The sequence below is a fragment of the Dichotomopilus funicola genome (assembly GCF_033296635.1).
Source record: "Dichotomopilus funicola strain CBS 141.50 unplaced genomic scaffold C8A04scaffold_2, whole genome shotgun sequence".
Lineage (NCBI taxonomy): Eukaryota > Fungi > Ascomycota > Sordariomycetes > Sordariales > Chaetomiaceae > Dichotomopilus > Dichotomopilus funicola.
Genome location: NW_026944023.1, coordinates 441,787 through 461,487, shown reverse-complemented (window position 1 = coordinate 461,487; position 19,701 = coordinate 441,787). Strand labels below are relative to the sequence as shown.

The 19,701-nt window shown below is 55.8% G+C and overlaps 7 protein-coding genes across 7 annotated transcripts; 4 read left to right on the top strand and 3 right to left on the bottom strand.

Annotated features, from left to right (window-relative positions):
• Window positions 1–476: 476 nt before the first annotated feature.
• On the top strand, window positions 477–4,987 carry C8A04DRAFT_24267 (uncharacterized protein; the record flags this gene model as incomplete). The annotated part of the gene is made up of 3 exons (XM_062779059.1): window positions 477–645; window positions 730–4,162; window positions 4,243–4,987. 3 exons carry the CDS (start codon window positions 477–479, stop codon window positions 4,985–4,987), a joined length of 4,347 nt encoding a protein of 1,448 aa, XP_062641090.1.
• Window positions 4,988–5,368: 381 nt separating this feature from the next.
• C8A04DRAFT_24266 (uncharacterized protein) lies at window positions 5,369–6,673 on the bottom strand (the record flags this gene model as incomplete). The annotated part of the gene is made up of 2 exons (XM_062779058.1): window positions 5,369–6,301; window positions 6,383–6,673. 2 exons carry the CDS (start codon window positions 6,671–6,673, stop codon window positions 5,369–5,371), a joined length of 1,224 nt encoding a protein of 407 aa, XP_062641089.1.
• Window positions 6,674–7,738: 1,065 nt separating this feature from the next.
• Window positions 7,739–8,464, top strand: C8A04DRAFT_24265 (uncharacterized protein; the record flags this gene model as incomplete). Its single annotated transcript, XM_062779057.1, has 1 exon — window positions 7,739–8,464. One exon carries the CDS (start codon window positions 7,739–7,741, stop codon window positions 8,462–8,464), a length of 726 nt encoding a protein of 241 aa, XP_062641088.1.
• Window positions 8,465–10,469: 2,005 nt separating this feature from the next.
• On the top strand, window positions 10,470–10,904 carry C8A04DRAFT_24264 (uncharacterized protein; the record flags this gene model as incomplete). Its single annotated transcript, XM_062779056.1, has 1 exon — window positions 10,470–10,904. The coding sequence occupies one exon, from the start codon at window positions 10,470–10,472 to the stop codon at window positions 10,902–10,904; it is 435 nt and encodes a 144-aa protein (XP_062641087.1).
• Window positions 10,905–12,452: 1,548 nt separating this feature from the next.
• Window positions 12,453–12,656, bottom strand: C8A04DRAFT_24263 (uncharacterized protein; the record flags this gene model as incomplete). The annotated part of the gene is made up of 1 exon (XM_062779055.1): window positions 12,453–12,656. The coding sequence occupies one exon, from the start codon at window positions 12,654–12,656 to the stop codon at window positions 12,453–12,455; it is 204 nt and encodes a 67-aa protein (XP_062641086.1).
• A 2,523-nt stretch (window positions 12,657–15,179) lies between these two features.
• C8A04DRAFT_33849 (FYVE zinc finger-domain-containing protein) lies at window positions 15,180–17,376 on the top strand (the record flags this gene model as incomplete). The annotated part of the gene is made up of 4 exons (XM_062782630.1): window positions 15,180–15,459; window positions 15,637–16,180; window positions 16,239–16,596; window positions 16,675–17,376. The coding sequence occupies 4 exons, from the start codon at window positions 15,180–15,182 to the stop codon at window positions 17,374–17,376; spliced, it is 1,884 nt and encodes a 627-aa protein (XP_062641085.1).
• A 674-nt stretch (window positions 17,377–18,050) lies between these two features.
• On the bottom strand, window positions 18,051–18,794 carry C8A04DRAFT_24261 (cytidine deaminase-like protein; the record flags this gene model as incomplete). The annotated part of the gene is made up of 3 exons (XM_062779054.1): window positions 18,051–18,116; window positions 18,171–18,252; window positions 18,391–18,794. 3 exons carry the CDS (start codon window positions 18,792–18,794, stop codon window positions 18,051–18,053), a joined length of 552 nt encoding a protein of 183 aa, XP_062641084.1.
• Window positions 18,795–19,701: the final 907 nt, after the last annotated feature.

Below are 19,701 nucleotides of genomic sequence, written 5' to 3'. Positions count from 1 at the left end.
AGGGTTAAATAGGAGATTGCCAAGACTGCTGAATCACAGCGGCAGGCCCCTCTCCGCAATTGTTGCCGAGGCCAAATGCAAAGCCGAAGCCGTCTGGGGGGCAGCCGCGCTCGAGAGCGGGTCTCGCTAGAGATGCGCCGAACGCTCGATTCTTTTGACACGGACATGGCACCCTGAATTTATGCTAGGCTGCAAACACGACAGTTTTTGGTCTGATTTTATTTTGACCTCCTCCGGTCGAGTTCTGCATGGCGCGGCCCGTTCAACCTTGAACTTGGGCCTGAACGTGCTCGTTTTGTCCCATCTTCTGTGTGTGCTGTAGTTACCATACAGACGGTTCCATAGGTAACCGAGTCCGCCGACGCCAGGGCCGCAACCAAAAGTACGATCCGTCGAAACAGGAGAACTTGAGCGTCTCTACAACAAATCTCAGCACCGGCTCGTTCCTCCATAGCTACCCAACCATTACCACAAATATGGCGGCGCCGGAAGCGAACACGGCCGTTCGCCGGAGACGGCTTCGAAGGCGCCGGCAGGACAAACCCGCGCTCTCGGCGCGTCTCGTTCTCGACGACCACATCAAAAGTGACATCGGTATTGTCTCTGAGGACGTGTTTGCAGAGCTGTTTCCGCACCTTCAGACTGGTTTGTCTCCTCTCTCCCCCTTTGCCAATGGCCGGGCTACTCTTGTTATGTGTGGTGCTAATTCGTGCATCCTTCAAACCCTAGACTACGACGAAGACGACGCGGCCCCGAACCTCCCCACTAGCCCCCTACACATCGCGATTGCGCCATGGGCGCCCTCCCACTCTCCCGAGTCTACAAGCTGGGCTGTCGTCCCCGTCACCCCGTCATCTGCCCTTGCGCGGTCTACCATCCAGTTCTCCCCCTCGTCTCTAGCCCTGCAGTCCTTTGCCTTGGACCTGAAGCGGGTTGCGCCGTCACAGCTCAACACCCGGAGTAGGAGTGGAATCGAGATTCTGGTGCTGGATGTGGCGGCCATTGAGCTGGATGCCGTTTTTGTGAACCTCGAAGGGGAATTGGCCAAACGGTTGGAGAATGGAGAAGGCACATTCTTCCGGGAGCACCCAGTTGTGCAAGCTGGCAGAATTCCAGTCCCATCAACACCCGAGGGACGGTTGACGACCGCTCTGCGCACCGCGCTCAGCAACCTGAAGGTTGTCCACACCGGCGACCTCTTCCCGCTGCCGCTGGCACCACACCCCGTCACCCACGTTCCCCCGAACCCAGGCAAGATCACCCTTTGTGAGCCGGTCGCCCAAGGAATCCTAGGCCCTAACACCAAGATCATTGTCTCCCGGGGCCGAATTCACTCTAAACACGGCCGCACATCGGCCCCAATGCCACAAAGCCCTGCTCTAAACGGAGCCGCCACAGACGACGACGATACGGCGAACGATCAATTCTTCTCTGCGGCCGAAGAAGGGGCTCGTACTGCGGCCGAGGAAACTGACGCGACCGCCACCGAGACGGAGTTTGACGATGAGCCGGAGATGGGGGAGGAAGAGGAAGAGGAAGAGGAAGAGGAAGACGCCTTGTCGGATGATTCAATGGAAGAGATGTTCTCGCTCCAGGCACCCACGCTGTCGTCTACCATCACGAGCGGGATAGGCACGCCCGCCACGATCGGGACCCTTGGGACCATCGGGCGGGGCCGGAGAACGAACGGCGTAACCAGCGGCGCAGCATCTGTGTTTTCCAACTTCACCGCAACCACAGCCCGGCCGGACAGGCCACGGGGCCGCCTATTCAAGGCGCAGGGGCTGATGCAGCCCATTCCGCCCGACGTCCTGCATCCAAAACCGACGGCGGTCGACGACGAGGAGGTTCGGGTGTACGTGGACACCAAGGACCTGAATCGCATCGGCTGTTTCTCCGGGGACTGGGTGCGCTTGGAGGCGTCTCAAGAGCCGCCTGCCAACGGCTTCGGCGCGTTCGGGCTTGGGAGTTTTGTGGACCAGGACCCGGATGAGCCGAGCTGGCGTCCGGCGAGGGTCTACGGGCTCCCAGAGGGCTACTCCAGTCGCCCCGTGGCCCGCGTGCCGAGTTCCAAGCACGACGGCCGACGGTTGTCGTTCTTCGAGTCCCAGGTCCAGAGGACGCTCAGTCCGACTGTCTACCTCTCGCCGGTTACGCTTTCTAACCTAGAGAACCCGCCGTACTTGCGTGTCTCTCCCATCAAGCGCGGCGCGCAGCCCAAGGGGCCCCTATCCAAGACCCTGGCCCCGCTTCAGGTACCCTTTGCGCGCGAAGTGATACTCCAGCACGTCCGGACTCCCATCCCGGTCGAGCGAGATGTCCAGACCGCTGTTATGGCGGGACTGAAGTACTACTTTGAGCGGAGGCTACGCGTGATCAAGACGGGGGATCTCATTGCCGTGCCCCTCGACACGCAGCTCGGCCGGGCGTTACAGGAGTCCACCGCAGCGGACGACGACTCTGCGATCGATGATGTCTTGGGCATGATTGCCAGTGCCAGGCCAGACGGCGGTCTCAAGTACGACGAAGTCGCGTGGTTCAAGGTTGGCCATGTTCAGCCGGTGAAGCAGGACACGGCGGATGAGAACGAGGAAGAGGAAGACCTCTGGGGCTCCGCCGTCTGTGTCGACATCTCCACGGCACACCTGGAGCAGACTGGCTCTGTAACGAGCCGTGTACCGGGCACGACATCCAACCCCTGGCCATACTACCTCGGCATCAAGAGGCTACCGAAGCAGCAGCAAAAGGGACCGTCCAGCCCGCTGCTAATCGAGCCAGAGCCGCAAAAGATCTCCCCGCTGCGGAGGAAACTCCGTGAGCTCATGGCCGCCGCGACGAGCAAGCCCGCGCTACACCTGGGTATGCCCCCCGTCGCGATCCTCCTCGTCTCAACGCAGCGAAGCATCGGCAAAGCCGCCACGGCAACCCAAGCCTGCGCCGATATCGGCCTGCACACCTTCTCCCTCGACGCCTACGACATCGTGAACGACTCAGGTGCCGGCGGCAGCGACGTCAAGACGGCCGGCTTCCTGACCTCGCGCGCCGAACGTGCCATGAGCTGCGGGCCGGACTGCTGCGCGCTGCTGGTGCGCCACATCGAGGCGCTGACGGCCGACCGCATGGTCTCGTCCCTCAAGGAGGTCCTGGCGGACGCGAGGGTGCTGATTGCCACCACGACCGAGGTCGAGAAGGTGCCCGATGGGATCCGGGCGTTGTTCACGCACGAGCTGGAGATGACCGCTCCCGACGAGGCCGAGCGCGAGGGGATTCTCCGGACGATTTTGGACGACCGGGGCGTGAGTCTCGACCCGGAGGTGGACGTCGGCGGGATCGCGCTCAAGACAGCCGCGCTCGTGGCGGGTGACTTGGTGGATGTGGTCGAGCGAGCCCTCGTCGCGCAGCAGTCGCGGCTGGAGCAGCTGTCGAAAAAGTCCGCGACGGAGGACCATGCCGTGACCGTACGCGATATCCAAGTAGCTGGCGGCCCAGCTGCGGCGGGGCTCACCAAGCAAGACTTCGAGGTCGCCGTCGAGGCCGCGCGCAAGAACTTTGCCGACGCCATCGGTGCCCCGAAGATTCCCAATGTTACGTGGGACGATGTCGGCGGGCTGAACAACGTCAAGGAGGCCGTCACGGAAACCATCCAGCTTCCGCTCGAGCGGCCCGAGCTGTTCGCCAAGGGGATGAAGAAGCGCTCGGGTATCCTCTTCTACGGCCCACCTGGTACCGGCAAAACCCTGCTGGCCAAGGCCATCGCAACCGAGTACAGCCTCAACTTTTTCAGCGTCAAGGGCCCCGAGCTGCTTAACATGTACATCGGCGAGTCCGAAGCCAACGTGAGGCGGGTGTTCCAGCGCGCGCGCGACGCTCGGCCGTGTGTGGTGTTCTTTGACGAGCTCGACTCGGTTGCGCCCAAGCGCGGTAACCAGGGCGACAGCGGTGGTGTTATGGACCGGATCGTCTCGCAGCTGCTCGCGGAGCTGGACGGCATGTCGGGCGGCGAGGATACGGGGGGTGGTGTCTTTGTCATTGGTGCGACTAACCGGCCGGATCTGCTGGACCCGGCCTTGCTTCGTCCGGGGCGGTTCGATAAAATGTTGTATTTGGGCGTGTCGGATACGCATGAGAAGCAGCTTACTATCATGGAGGCCTTGACCAGGAAGTGAGTTTCCCTGTCTTTTTCCAAGTTACCCTTCACCTCAAACATGAAAAAGAAATTATGAAAAACTAACTCCAAACCAGATTCTCCCTCCACCCCTCCCTCTCCCTCCGCACCGTCGCCGACCGTCTCCCCTTTACCTACACCGGCGCCGACTTCTACGCGCTCTGCTCCGACGCCATGCTCAAAGCCGTCACGCGCCAAGCCAGCCAAGTCGATGCCCGCGTGCACGCCATCAACGCCAACCCAGCCGCCCACCAGCTCCGCGCCCCAATCTCAACGGCCTATTTCTTCGATCACTTCGCGACTCCCGACGATCTCGCCGTGATGGTCACCGAGGAGGACTTTATCGAGGCCCATCGCGAGTTGGTACCCTCCGTTAGTGCGGGTGAATTGGCGCATTATGAGAAAGTGCGGGCGACGTTTGAGGGTGGTGGTGCCAAGGATAAATCCAGTGGTGGAAACAGCCATGGGAATGCGAGTAGAAACGGTAGTGTGGCGCCCACCAGCGCGAGACTGGGCTTACCAGGGACGGGCGGAGCTGGCGGCCGGCGAACGGTGTCAGGGGCTTCGGCGAGGAGTGCGAGTAGTAAGGGTAAGGGTAAAGCCATTCTCAGCGGCGGGTTGTCGAATAAGGGGAAGGGCAAAGCGGTTGCGTTGGGGAGCGAGGATGAGTTTGAGCATCATCATGGTGATGATGGAAATGGGGAGGATGGGGGCTTATTTGTGAGGGATAAGGGGAAGGGGAAGGAGGTTACGCCGCCTATTGCTGATGGTGCGCCGTTTGGGGATGTCGCGGGTAGTAACGATGACGGGTTGTACGACTAGGGTGGAGGGTTAAGAGAAGTCGATATTATTCGATAGGGGTGGGTAGGGTTGTTAGTTGGGGATTTGAAAATTACATACATTCTGGATAGTCTACCCGTCATTACTTGGGAACGGTGCATGCATATATATACATACAACAAATGGGCTCAGTTTAGGTCAGGGGGCGATGGGTGTATCAACGTTTCTTGGGTCCCGATCTTGACAAAAATTAACGAGTAAATAACACCGAATTCCTAACAAACAGCCAACCGTTCTCTACGTGACATCCAGACTACCAAACCACCAACCATGCCCGGTACTCCCCCCTATCGCCCTAAATTCGGGCAGATGTTACCAACACGGAACCGCCTATTTCAGCCCAGCTCTTTATCACACCCTTATTTACTTTCCCTTGCCTTTAGCATCCCCCGCCTTGGGTTTCACAGCTGCAGGCTTCTTATCCTCCTCTTCCTCATCATCATCATCATCATCCTCATCATCATCATCATCCTCATCGTCGTCATCCTCATCGTCGTCATCGTCATCGTCATCATCCTCGTCTTCGTCATCATCCTCATCATCCTCCTCGCTCTCCTCCTCCTCAGCCTTCCCCCCCTCCTTCCCAGGCTCCTCCTTAATCGTCTGCGACTTCTCCACCGCCGCAATCTCCTCCGCACTAGCACTTGCTACAGCCGCGCCATGCAGTTTGGTCACGGGCGGGTCAACATCACGTGGCTTCCAGCTTGTCGAGGTCGGCGATTGGGTGGTGGGCGGTGCAGCGGGGGCCTTCCAGCCGGAGGAAGTAGGCGATTGTAAGCCGGCAGCGGATTCGGTGGCGAGGGATGTATCGGTTGTATCGGTTGTTGCGGGTGCGGGTGCGCTTTTGTCTGTGGGGGATGTTGACGCAGCGGCGGTTGGGGACTTGGCAGCCGGGTCGGTTGGAGAGGACGGCGAGCTGTTGTTGCCCTTGCCGTAGACCTTGTCGCGCAGAGACTGTAGGTGGACTTGCTTGGCCTTGGCCGCGGCTTCTTCGGCGATGCTTCGGACTGGGAGGGTGGTTTTGGGCGCGGTCGAGGCAGTCTTAACCTTAGAAGTAGTCTTCTTGGATGCCGAGCCTGCTGCACCGGCAGCTGCAGCTGCAGCCCCGGCCGCGGCGGCCGCGGCGGCCTTCTCGATGGTGGTCTTGGGAGCGGGCGCGGGTGGCGCCTTGGGGGCTGTTGCCGGGGGCTGCTTGGGCTTTTGGTGGATGGACGGCTGGGTGAACTCGTCGTAGTAGAGGGTGACGTGCTGCTTGAGCTCGCCGTACTCGTTCCATTCCTCGATCTCAACGAGGTCCTGCGAGTGGCTGTCGTTAGCAAGGTCGGGCAGGACAGAGACTACTGGAGCAAACGCTCTTGTGCAGAACAAAAGACTTACTCCTAGGACCATCCCCTGCTGTACGAGCCCCGGGAGCTTGCGCTGGCGACCGCCCTCATCCTTCCCAGCACGTCGGCCCCAGAGCATCCGGGCCTTCTCATCGGTGGCGATGTCGAGGGCCTTGAACGGCACGCGGTTGGCGCGCAGAATGGTTTCGAGGCGCGAGGTCGCGGTGACGATATGCGAAGATCCCGCGGTCAGGGATGTGTAGATGTACAGCGCAGGGTCGGCCGAGTACGACTTGCCCTCGGTCTTGCCCTCGGTCTTGCCCTCACTCTTTTCGGACGCCATTGCGGTGCTGTTGATCTTCGAAAGGGGACCTTCGTTTTGGGGTTTCTTCTTTCTCTTCTTTCTTTTTTGGTTGTCGTCTTTCTCCCGCGGCCGTGGGCAACTAATGATTAGGTACCGAGGGTAAGTGGAAGAGCAAAGGGGCCTAGCAGGCACAAGTTCATGTACAGTACAACTCGTCTGCGTGGCCCTGGGAGACTCTGTTAGTCGGTGGGTGAGGGGTCCAGCCAACCACTATTGCGGGGTAGCTCGAAGGAGGGGCAGTTGGCTCTCAGTTGGGGTAAGTTGCCCGGTACGGCGACGTGGACGATCCGAGTGGCTTTGCTGAGACGAATGCTAAACGGGCTTTGTCGGAGAAAAATAGGGTGAAAGGGACGGGCGAGATGAAAGAACCCAAACACCCAAAAGAACGGATTGTTTAATCAGACTTGTTTTTTGTAAGTTGGCTGCACTTCGAGGGTGGAGCAACTTATTCAAAGTGCCCAGGGAACGGAAGGACCTGAGAACATGGCCCGCAATAAGGCCCACGGCTACAGACGCAGCATGGTGTTGGAGCTCCTGCGCCGTAACTACAAGACATGAAACTCTTCGAGGCTCAACAAACACTCACCGAGTCTAACCAAGGAGCCGGGTTAAAGACAATGGAACTCATTGGTGCGGTTGGGCCTCATTGACTGAGGTCTTTGTTACAGCACCAGACTTACTTATACAATGGCGGCCCTCGATCGAAGTCTTACTCTGCTGAATACCAACAAAAGAAGTGGTATCCACCATAATAGGGTTCACAAAGGTTTACCATGTGGTTAATGAGGCCTCACAAAGCCGTAAAGACGCAATGCCTCGAGAATCGCCTCGATACCCAACAACAACGGGCGGAACGTTGCGAAGGACAAAACGGAACAGAGAACATGTATATAGTTCATCCGGTACTCAAACCCGGTCGGCTGACGCTCGAGGTCAAAGGCCAACCTCGGGCCTTCATCAAGCCCTTCGTCGTCGTCGTCGTCTTTCTCGTCCACCGGAGAGCCGACACATGATCTCGCCGGATTCAAATCCAAAGCATCCAAGATGTGTCTCATCGGCCTCTTAATCCCGGCAAAGCCCAAGAAGTCCAAGTCGAGGTCGAGCCGCAAGCATAGATCAAGAAGCAGGAGCCCCCACCGCAGGCGATATGAGCGGCCGCGTCACGAGCATTCCTCTCGACACAGACACGACAACTCTCGGCACGAGTCTTCCCGGCGCGAGAGGTCATCAACCCGGCAAGAAAAGAGGCACCCGCCGCAAGACTCGTCGCGAGACTCAGCGGCGGTGGTAGAGGATGCCCTGGCCCGGCTCTGCCTCTCCCTAGAGCAGAGCCTCATCGAAGAACAGCAACGATGGCGGGCCCAGGACCGATGGGAGAGGAGGGCCGAACTTTCTCGTTTGGACCACGCATCCGGTGGCCGGATTCCAGCCGATGAAGTAGTCGGGCAACAAGCGCAAGGACAAAAACAGGAGGAAGCGCCTCCATATAGCCCCACAGACAATACCAAAACCGCGCGCGTGCCTCATCCCATCCTAACAACCATCACGCCCGATCCGCAGCCTGAGCCTGAGCAATACCAACGCGGCGTAGCTGACAGTCCGGCCTGCCGGGTTGAAAACTCAACATCCGTTTCCTGTTGCCACAATTGCGTGTGCGCCCGCTGCGGTTCCAACGTCACCATGTGTGACCCGGAGGTTCCCGAGCTAGAGCATGATAGTCCGGCCCGAGGGGCCTTCAGCGCTAGGCACAGAGCCGGTTTGGGGGAATGAAATTCTTTCTCGCCTGCATGGTGGATAGGCTGAAAGAGGCTGTCGTGGCTGTGGCCTTACTCTTAGTTGCTGACGAGCACTATGCAGAAAATGACGGCCCGATCGGATAGAGTGGCGATGTTGATCGGTGGGTGTTCGGATCACAATTTTTTGGTTAAAATTGTTTGGCGAGGAGCACGGCAAATGGGAGAATGGTGGGTGGGGTGATGTGTTGAAGAATTTTACCCGGTTTGCCAGTGTATCTAGATGTACACTATCACATAGTAGAATTCTTGAAAAGTGGCTCAGCAGACAACAGACTAGATAACTACTCCGTAGAAACACGCTCTGTTCACTCTCACCAAAAGAATTGAAGAATGAGAGACCACTCTCACCAGCCTTGGCATGGTCAACCCCAGATGTCGATGGACCTCAAATTAACTGACCCCAAAGGGGCAGATGGGGCTGGTTTCGTGCCCCGGCTTGGGTGTCCCTTGCTCAAGCCCCACGGCATGAAATAGCCTTCCCCGCTAGGCCGGTGATACACAAGTGAACTCACCTCTTTCGAATGTTTCTGGGGTGTTCATCTCAACGCCGAGCGCAATCCGGTGCGCAGCTGACGGCAGCATGCTTTGCGTTGTGGCTAGTTACTCCAAGACTTCACTACACTAACTTCGGGGTATATTTGGAACGCACAGGACGCAGTACTTCGTAACGTGGGCACTGTTACACCACCAATGCGGCCAGCCTCGCGACCTTGTGGCGAGCTGATTTTTTTCCTTTCTTCGTTTTCTCCTCAGTTTGCCTTGCGCTCCCGATGACTCCAGGAAAGAGAGAAAGGCCGGACGTGTGAAGGAGAGAGTGTGGCATGCTCGTACCAGGTACGACAGTACCTGGCCGGCGGGACCGACACCGCCGCCGCCGCAACAAACTTCGTCTTACGGAGTACCACTCCCTTCTGGAACCTCGCGCAACGACCGTTGGTCGGCGCCGAATGAGACACTTTTGCTCTCCCTTCCTCTTTCTCCTCCCTCCTTCAGCTGTTTGCGGGACCTGCATAGTGGGCCTTCCAGGGACCGAGACGTGGCAAGCCGAGGAAAGAGACGGGCTTGCAGACTCTGCACGAGTTGGTGGTAACCAATTCGTCATATTGTCGGCTTGATGAGTTGTTAACTTGTTCCCCACCACTTATTAATAGTTGACCATTGCCAACGGACCGAAAGAAAACCAAGGATCGGTCACAGAATGCCAAGTCGTGGACGTCGGGTCTCGGCCCCGCCCACGCTTTTTTTTCTGCAAGATGGGATCAGGCACAAGCCAGGGATGGTCAATATTCGAACAGGAAACAGCCAGACAGCCAGCAGGAAACGATAAAAAAAAGACTTGCAGCCCCCACCGCATCAAACGCAACTGGCTGGGATTCTGCCCGTTCCTTGCAGAAGGTGCAGACAAGGGCAAAGACCCCGGCCAATCGTGTTCGGTCGCTTGCGGAAATGCTGCTCCACCGTTTGGCACGCAAGGCACGCTCTGCAAGGTACGCGGGTCTTCGTCCGACCATTTGCGTGGTGTGCGTGGCAGCCGTGGTAGCCCGTCGCGGGCTGTCCCTGCAATCACCGATCGGACCAGGAGCAGGGGTCCCGTCCGCCGCTCCGCCCGCGGGCCCTCTCACCAAAGACGGATGGTGCCCAGCAGCCCAAGGAACGAGGGTCTCAGGGTCTGGCCCGGGCTCCTGAGGCTTGTCTCTCTCCCGTCGTTCTCTCCGCCCACCCGTTTCCTGGGACCCCCAAATAAAAGGGAGGAAACCCCCCGGTGCGTCCCGATGTGGCTTTCCCTCTCCCTTCTTCAACCCACAGCGTAACTTCGCGACCATCCACTCTTTTAACACACCCACCCGGCGCCAGCCCGACACTCTTTTGAATAAACCCAAAAATCGACAACTGTTGAATTTCTCGTCTCCGGAACTTTGTAACCCACGAGTCTCACCCCCCAAACCGACGACAAAACGCCAAACAACCCCCAAGACAAAATGCAGTTCAAGAGCATCCTCACCATCCTCGCGGCCACCGGCCTGTCCCTGGTCTCCGCCCAGGAAGCCGACACCACCACCACGTCGACCCAGACCCTGACCAAGACGGTGACCATCACCTCGTGCCACCCGACCGTCACTGACTGCCCGGCGCACCACCACCAGTCCACCACCACCTCGACCGCCACCACCTGGGCTTCCTTCCCGCTGTCCAACTCCACCAGCACCGCTGGCCCCACCGCCTCGTCGTCCTTCACCCTGTCTGGCTCTGCCATCGTCACTCCGTCGTCGTCTGGCTCTGGCTCGGGTGGCTCATCCCCGTCTTCGACTACCTCGGCTTCCCCTTCGGCTTCGACTGGTGCCGCGGCTGGTTTGTTTGTCCAGCCGGCTATGTTTTTGGGTGCCATCGGTGCCGGTGTCGCTCTCCTAGCTTAAGGGGTGGTCACGGATTCGGTGAATTGGGAGGAAATGGGGGGTCCTACCACCGAGGGAAGAAAGGGTGAAGGGGTAGAGAGTGGAGCTCGACGTTGATTTGGTCTGGCATTGACGAATATACCCGTGCCTGGTACCATTTATTTTCGATTCTTTCTGACGGTTTACACCAACTTAATTCTTTTGGGGATGTGATGCTTGGGGCTTTTTTCGGTTGAGAAGGATTGGGGATGTGGCGAACAGGAGCTTCAATTTATTTTGCATTGCTTCTATTTTTTTTTTTTTTATCTATTTTGGATTTATTTTTCAAAGGCCTCTCTGTTTTATCTTGGATTGATCGGCTACTAGCTGGCACCTTTGGGCAAATAGACGATAAGCCGGTGTCGATTGACACGGCTTGGAAGCATCACGGCGAACGCTGGGGAAGTTGAAGATGGGGTTTGACAACTCGGAGTTTCCGGTGTCGACGGGGCGACTGCTTGTCCGCTCCATGGCACTGCAGCACGAATTGAAAACATATCAAACTCATTTCGCCCGGCCTCTTTTTCTTCTGCTGTTGGGTTGTTTCGTTTCCTGTTTCGTTTCGCGGCTCGAGCGTCCCTGGCAACGGAACTCGCCGCTTGTCACAGACAACAAATCAACCATGGATTCATCCATCAACTCGTCTCACAGTGAATGATCTGCGGGAGCGGCGCTCATCATAAAATCTGGATCAACCAAGGGGCGCGGGGTTAACATCTGTCGTCACTTGTCATTCCACTCTTGAGCCAGTGATCGCTACTCAGACAGCACATCCTTTCCCTCCTACATAGCTTTGCCTCGGGCCTGGTTGGGTTTACTCACTTCAGGCCGTCACCTCAGCCCCTGCTCTAACTTGAGCTCTTTGTCCCTACTTCCTCGAAGCAACCAAAATAGAACAGATGAACTCATTAAGCTTTCCAAAGAAACAAGCCCCCGCTGTTTGTTGAGGAGCTATTAACAGCATTGTATGTACAGTACAGAATGCTATCAAAGGAACTTAGAATCGTGAGTGTTGGCAATATTTTGGTAATGATTTTCTGTTAAGGGTCAAGATCAAGATGTAGGCAGTGCAACAACCATACGGAGGTCTATAATATCAACAAAACTTAAGAGAGTAATCACACATTCATCAACTTAGATACTAGAGGTCACTCAAGTCACAGCACGTGCATGAATCAGGCTTTTCATTCAGGGTAAATACAAAAGCATCGCTAAGCCGCCCATACCCCTTTTCCCATCCCCTGTTCCATTTTTTTGCGTGACAACCGGGGAAGTAAAGAAGAAGAAAAACACCGCAAGTGTTGTGGTGTAAATAACAAAATAGTGATAACCTCAGGCCCAAATTCACCGCTTCCCTAATTAACTCAGCGCAGAAGAAGGAAAGAAAAAAGGCAAGAGCGCCAACCCCTTAACACACACCCCTCTCCATTCCTATCCCTATCCCTAATCCTCTTCGTAATACCCCCCTCAAAAGAAAAAGAACCCCCCGCCAAACCCATCCAATCATAACCGTAAAATCGTCATGACGATCTAGCGACGGCTCCGACGCCGTGTATCCTCCTCATCATCGCTATCACTATCACTATCGTCGTCGTCACTGCTGCTCTTCCGGTTCTTGGAGCACGATTTGCCCGTCTGGCCGCACTTGCCCGCCGAGCAGTCGCTGCAGAGATCGCCACGGTTGGTCACCGTGTTCATGCAGGTGTAGTCGTCGTAGTGATCGCAGTAGACCATGGCTGCTGGTGTTGTGGTGAGGCTTGGGGTTGCTGCTGTTGATGATGATATTGGGGAGAGAGATGGTGTGGTGGTGAACAGACGGCGCTGTGGTGGTAAATGTGGTATTGATAAGTGGTTTGGTGGTGGTAGAGCTGGAAGATGCCCGCCAAAGGGGGGGTTGGTTGATTAGCGTAGGCTGTGAGAAAGCTTGTGCTGTGGCGTGTGTGGGTGTATGCTTTGGTTGGTATCGTGGCTATTATATAGCCGTTTTGTGTGGTATGTGAGGCTCTGGGAGCTTGTGGTTGTTGTTTGGGACAGGCGAGCTGAGAATGGTGTGGGATGTGGACTGGAACTGCTCTTCAACTGGGCCATGAGGAGGGTATTTATACTCACAATTTACTACGGCTTCTTCTTCGTAAGAAGTGGCCAGCAGGGCCATGTTGAACACAGGCGGCATGACCAAGTGCGGGACAGGACCCGTATGACTGACGATAGCGGCTCTGAACAGGTCTTACAATTGTCACTTGATGAACAACAACACTGTTCAAAGCAAAGAGATGGCGACATACCTTTGGAAAGGGGAAGGGCTACGAAGAGGCCCTTAAGGGAAGAGTTTACTTCGGACGGCCCCTCAAATGTTGGCGGGGAAATAGTACAGATATCGGAACAAGCCAAACTCGGGGAATGATTTGCGGGTTGTGGCGTGTGGGGGTCTCGCGTGGTGTTGAGGATTGGAACACGGCACAAAGGGCATGAACACCGGCGAACCATTTGCTGGTGAGGGGAGAGGAGAAAGAAAAAGGGGCCACGGTTCAGCGAAGCACGAAATCAGCTTGATCTAGATTACTACCCCCCTCCCCGCCCTCTTCGAGTCTGCTGCGAGGAACTGCGCGTTGGTTCGGAATGGGTCGGGCGATTCTCGAACCATAATGTCACATGGAAACGTGCGCCAAGTACCCAATGGGTTGTTGGTGCTTGTTCAGCCCCATCTGCAAGCTGCCAGAGTTGGCGCCATCTTGCAGGACGCACGCAACACGATCCTCCACACCACTCTTCGACTACAGGGAGTTGAACCCGTGGCTTCACGGGTTCGTGAGAGATTCAACAGACGGAAAGAGCCGAGAGGTGATAATTACAGTGTGTTTTTTCCCGGTGAGTAGGAAACAGGTGAACAAAGGAGACACGTAGAGTATAAGAAATGACGTAAATTGTGTAGAAACACAGACAAAGATGCAGGAAAATGCAAGTGTGGTGTGTTGGTGGCCTGCGTAGGGCATATGAGTACCGTGTCCCGGAGAATTAGACGATAGATTGCCCTAGTTGTACTAGATTCGTAGGAACTTTGCGTCAGCTCGGGTGTGATCAAGGAAATGTGGCTAGCAATGCTGGCTCAAGGGTCCCTTTTCGTGCCCACCACGTGGGATACCAGAATGACAGGGAGGACAGCTCGGGCACTGCACCCGGCGGCAATTGAATTTGACATTTTTCGTCTTGAGGAAGTTGAAAAAGCTTCGGCTGGCGCTCAGACCATCCACGGTTTGCAGAAGGGCTTCCAATCCGGGTTGCCCGCCGAAGCTTAAGCCCGGGCCACCCAACAGGGGGGTCTGGGTTAGTTAATTGTTAGTGCAACCCCAGACCAAGTCCCTGGATAACTTACTTTGATACAAAAGGAAAAAGGACAAAAAGAAGAAATAAAAAAAAGTGAAAGAAGACAAAAAGTAATAAATATAGAAAGTGACAAAGTACAAAAAAAGAGTAAATCAATCAAAATTTACTAAGACTTGATCGAATGTTAATGGATTGGACTTGAGCTATCTCTTTGAGTGTGCCGCTTTTTTTGGCCACAGCGAGCCCAATGTCCAATCCACTGTGAAGACTGCTGACCCCGGCTTAAATCCCCATTGCACAAGGCATCCCTACCCCCGAAGCAACCTATACCCCTCCACAACCCGCCCAACTGCCTGAGGTCCCGCTGCGCCTGGCCTGTCATCAGGTCGTCAAGGTCGTTATCGAGCCGGCGCGCTCTGTTGAGCGCCCTCGATATCCGAGAAACCCGAAACCTTACCTTCGCCGTCGCTGCATTCACGGGACAGAAAACTACAACCCGAGTCCAGGTGCACTTGACTGGTTGTATCATCTTTTCGAGAGACATCCCCCTAGCGTGAGAGTCGAAGCCCCTCAAATCTGTCAGACAAGGATCTAGTCGAGCAAGCTCGTCATTTTCGAGTCCTCTCGCCGTTATTCATTTGCACAACTCAAAGATATCTCGGCCCCCTATTTCTACCCTCTGTGTCCGAAGAAACACAGTTTTGTATCACGTGCCCGCTTGTGTGGCCTGGACTCCTTAGAACCTACCGTGCAGTCGCGAGATCCCGAATCTTCCAACTCTTAACAAACGACCGACCGATAACGCAAACATCAAGCAACGCAATTAACCCATCGTAACACGTCCGGCGTTGTCTCCCGACCTACTCCCCTCTCTTCCGACACATTTTCTAGCGACACGGTTGATGCACCGTACACGCTGCCAACCCAACGGCCATGGCGACGCCCGACGACGTCGGGGGCCTAGTTTCTGGCGCTCACGTGCCCCTCGAGATAGACGACGATTCTCAGTCGACCAGCTCCCAATCCACTAGCCAGATCCATGACTTGAGCCAACATCTTCAGATAGGTGGAAACAATTGTCCATGGCGAACGGAGCGCTATTTTGACCAAGAATGCTCTCGCTACTTCGACTGCCCCTCTCATATAGTTGAGCGTGCTCTTTCTGATACGGACGACGAACGAGGCGGACAGGCACACCAAGAGGAAGGATCGGGTAATATTGAGGATCATGGAGAACACGTAGAAGGGGAACATCACGGTTCGATAGGACCAGAATCAGAGGACGAAGTGGACCATCCGAGCCCCGTCGTACTTGGGAACACAACCGAGGTGGAGCAAGAAGATGTGCAATCGCATAATTCAGGCGCATTTGTTGGGGAGGTTCGTCAAGAATCGGAAGAGGAGGAATCGGATGTGGCTGAAGGTGAAGGTGATGCCGAGCCAGGAAGTGTCTCACCGTTGAGTGAAGACGACAGCGACCGCAGTGCCCGGTCTCTATCCCCCGAGGCGGCCCCCGAGACGACCAATGTCTCCGAAGGCCAAGGGCCATCTGGTCCTCCGACTCGAGAGCAACAAAGGGTACCCGTCAGCGCGAACGAGTTCACGTCCGGAGGTAATTACCGAGCCCAACAAGAATCGGAGCGACCGGCTGCAAGCCAAAGCAGTGGTTGGGAGAGCCTTGGTGCCGCGTCGTCAACTTCCAGTCTCGGAATAAGGACCATGGCAGATCTCCCAAGCCGCCCCTCTGTCGACACGTCGACTGGCAGCTTCGGCTCCGTCGTGAGTCCCTCTGAACCTTCTCGAGGACTCCCGACGCCAACACAGCATGCCCGCTCCGAACTCCAGTTGCCAAGGTGGCAGCCGGACTCTGAGCAGACATACTGCCCGATATGTGGCACCCAGTTCAGCTTTTTTGTTCGGAAACACCATTGCCGGTAAGTCATAAAAGCCGCCCTCAGGACCACGAGAATACGGGCTTACATTTAATGACAGCAAGTGTGGTCGTGTGGTCTGTAACTCATGCTCACCTCATCGCATCACGATACCTCATCAATACATTGTCCGGCCGCCTCATGCGCCCCGGCCGGCACCTCACGGCCCACCGCTTTCTCTCTTGGACAGTCAAGGATGGTATCCCGAGTTTAGCGGCGGAGAAAAAGTCAGGCTATGCAATCCTTGTGTCCCTGATCCCAACGTCGCACCGCCGCATGACCAGGGACGCCAACCGAGGTCACGAACTGAACTGAATTCGCCCGGACGGGTTGAGATTTCGCCTTCTGATAGGCTGGGCTTTTATCTCGGTGTTGGGAGCTCGTCTGATGCTCATACGAGGACTCGGAGCGTGACTCTGGTACGTCGCGTGCATGCATGCCTGTTTTTGTTCTCAGTTCCTGGAGATACCGTGACTTTTCTCTAACATATCCTCCAGCAACCGGGACTGTCCTCCTCTCGACCACATATCCCACCACCCCCTCGCAGCAACGAGGCCCGCATCCTCTGGGGCACACCACCAGGCTACTACCGGCCCACCTCCTCATCCCAGCCCACATCTCACCACTACCCGGGGACCATAGCCTCACGCTACCGATCCGCCTTCGACGTCAGCGACCGACCCGGCCCGTCATCGTCCGCCATCGGACGACCATCCGGCTCCTCTAGCGCGTCCCGTCATTTCCACTCTCCCGTGCCCCCGCGCCCGCAAATCGCCGAAGAAGACGAGTGCCCCGTCTGCCATCGCGAGCTCCCGCCGCGCACCCTACCCAATTTCGAATCCCTCCGCGAAGCCCACATCACCAGCTGCATCACCTCCCACAGCCGATACGGCGGGCCCTCCACCACACCACCTACCGGCGCCGGCGGTGCTGGTGCCAACGATGACAACCCAGATGCCCTGCCCGACGGCCCACCGCCTCCACCGCCCCGTCGGACGGGCATGTTTCCGTACGCGGCGACGGAGAAGGACTGCGTAGACTCGGCTGAGTGCTCGATTTGTCTTGAAGAGTTTGAGGTGGGTGTGCTGATGGCGCGGCTTGAGTGTCTGTGTCGGTTCCATCGGCGGTGTATCAATGCCTGGTGGGAGAGACATCCGGGGAGGTGTCCGATGCATCAGCATGATGGGTTTGGGTATTAAGCTTGCAGCGAGAAACTCGAATCAAGGTCATCTGGGTTTAAACAAGCTAGCCCGTGGGTTTCTTGTCGGGCCTCTCAACCTCATTACGTCCACTACAATCTCAGTGTGAGTGAGGTGGGTGATGGATGGGCTTTATGGGTTATAATTTGATTTTTGGGGGGTTCATCTCTCTCCACTTTGTCCCTTGTTATGGTCTGGCGTTTTTGTGTCATTTTTGGACGAGAAAGCAAGGGCATGTCTTGGCTGTGTTTTATATACCATTCCTTTGAGCGCGCATAGGTTGGGACATTCGTTGGGTGGGCTTAGCTGTTAAGGGAATTGAGATTGAGGTTTGAAAGGCCAGGCCGGATTTTCAGCCCCTTTTCTTGTGCTCGTATGATGAGCCGTGGCACAACTGCCGGCCAGCTTTAGAGTGCTAAGCAGTCAAGTCTTCGGGAAGCGAGGCTTTCGCAGTGGCTGGGGGCATGCGAGTTGGCTTAAACTGGCTTTATGCCGAATTCATTGACTTGGTTGCAACATCTCAGGGCCTTTCTCCACTTAGCAACTGTGAAGTGAAACAATCCAAACATATACACCATGGATTATATGTATGTATATAACGCCGGTCTAATGCCACCGCCCCCCCCACCGGTATCCTTCGAAAACTCTGCTTGATTCATCAATGCCAAAAGACTCTACGCCTTAGGCTTCCCGGGATCCGGAACCCCCAAGTTATCCGGCCCGAAAGAGAGCGGGAGCAGCTACAGTTGATGGTTAGCACCATTGTCTGTCCATCTTCAAGGTTGGGGGGTTACCTCTTCCAGCTTCATAACCACAAAGTTGCTGTTCTTGTCAAACATGATAATAGGCGTGCTCAGTTCGCAGAATTCGCGGATACTATTCCATGTCAGTATCCCGCCATACCCGTACATCCTTTCCCTTCCTCTTCCCCCATCCCTTTTCATTTCCCACCCACAAAAACAACGAACAGAGTAAAATGAGCCAGGGGAGAGAGATAGAGAGAGAGCAACCTACAACTGCCGACACATCCCACACGGACTCGCGGGGCTATCCGCATCCGTGGCCACCGCAACCGCCCTAAACGCCCGATGTCCATCCACCACCGCCCGTCCAAACGCCACTCTCTCCGCACACGTCGTCACCGGGTAACTCGCATTCTCGACGTTGGCGCCGATGATGTAGAGGTTTTCGTTCCCACCAGTACTGCTTTCATTCCCCCCCGTGGCCGTCGCAGGCGAAGCGCTAGCGAGAAGCAGGACGGCGCCAACGCGGAAGTTGCTGTAGGGTGCGTAGGCTTGGGCTTTGGCGGATTGGGCGTGGGTGCGCAGTTGGTGGAATTCGTCGCGGGTGAGGTTGTGGGCGGCGCAGGTTTGTTGGACGGCTGTGGCGGAGGAGGCGGAGAGGGGGGTTGGGGGCATTGTGAAGGGCTTTTGTATTACAATTATGCAATGTTATTGGGTTTAGCGGGTTTGGATGTGGTTATGTTGGTGATGGTGTTGTGTTGTTGGTGAAAAAGGGTGTTGTTGATGCAATGCTTCTAGGATTGGGGGTGAGTGAAGGGTTGATATTCGTATTTTACTCGGTGTGATGAGAACAATCTTAAACCGGGATACTTTGCCGATAAGTAACTTCCTTGGGTGAGAGTTGTCTCGGAATCTCTACACTAAAACTGGACAAATCGGATGATAGATAAGGGAAGTGAGTGAGTTGGCCCGTTGTCAGATGACCTCAACTGTGTTGTTACTTAGTTGGGGCTTGAGCTGGGAATCAAGCGATGTCCCCGTCATCAATGAGGTGGACTTGTGGGGCCGGCTGTTGTTTGGATTCTCAACGATTGATACGCGCAATACGAGGGCATGAGGTGGTTGGGGTTTGGCACGTGGACAGCAGTGGAGAGAGGTTTTGGAGAAAGATATGCCGCTTGCAGCCGTCTGTCTCCTTTTGGCAACTCCAGCCCTTACTATTGGATTCCTAATTGGTTGCTTGTCTGAAGATTCACATCTCGGGTGTCTGTCACTTTTCAAGGATGTTCGTTTGTTTCTTCTCCCCGCATTTGACGATGTGTAGTGTACTTAGCTACCTCACGGCCGGATTTATCGAGAGATGGGGGACAAACACAGCGGTGTGGTTTGGTGGACTGTGAACATTGCAGCAATGCCCTCAATATGCAAAAGTACCACTTCAAAACACCAGTAACCGCCGTCAAAACCATAATGCTCTATTTCCGAAGATTTAACACCGCTCCATCCTCATGGTATATCGTTTGCGTTCTACGTTTTTTAACCAACAATCATTTGTCCCTCGCCTGCGACCTAGATTGGAGAG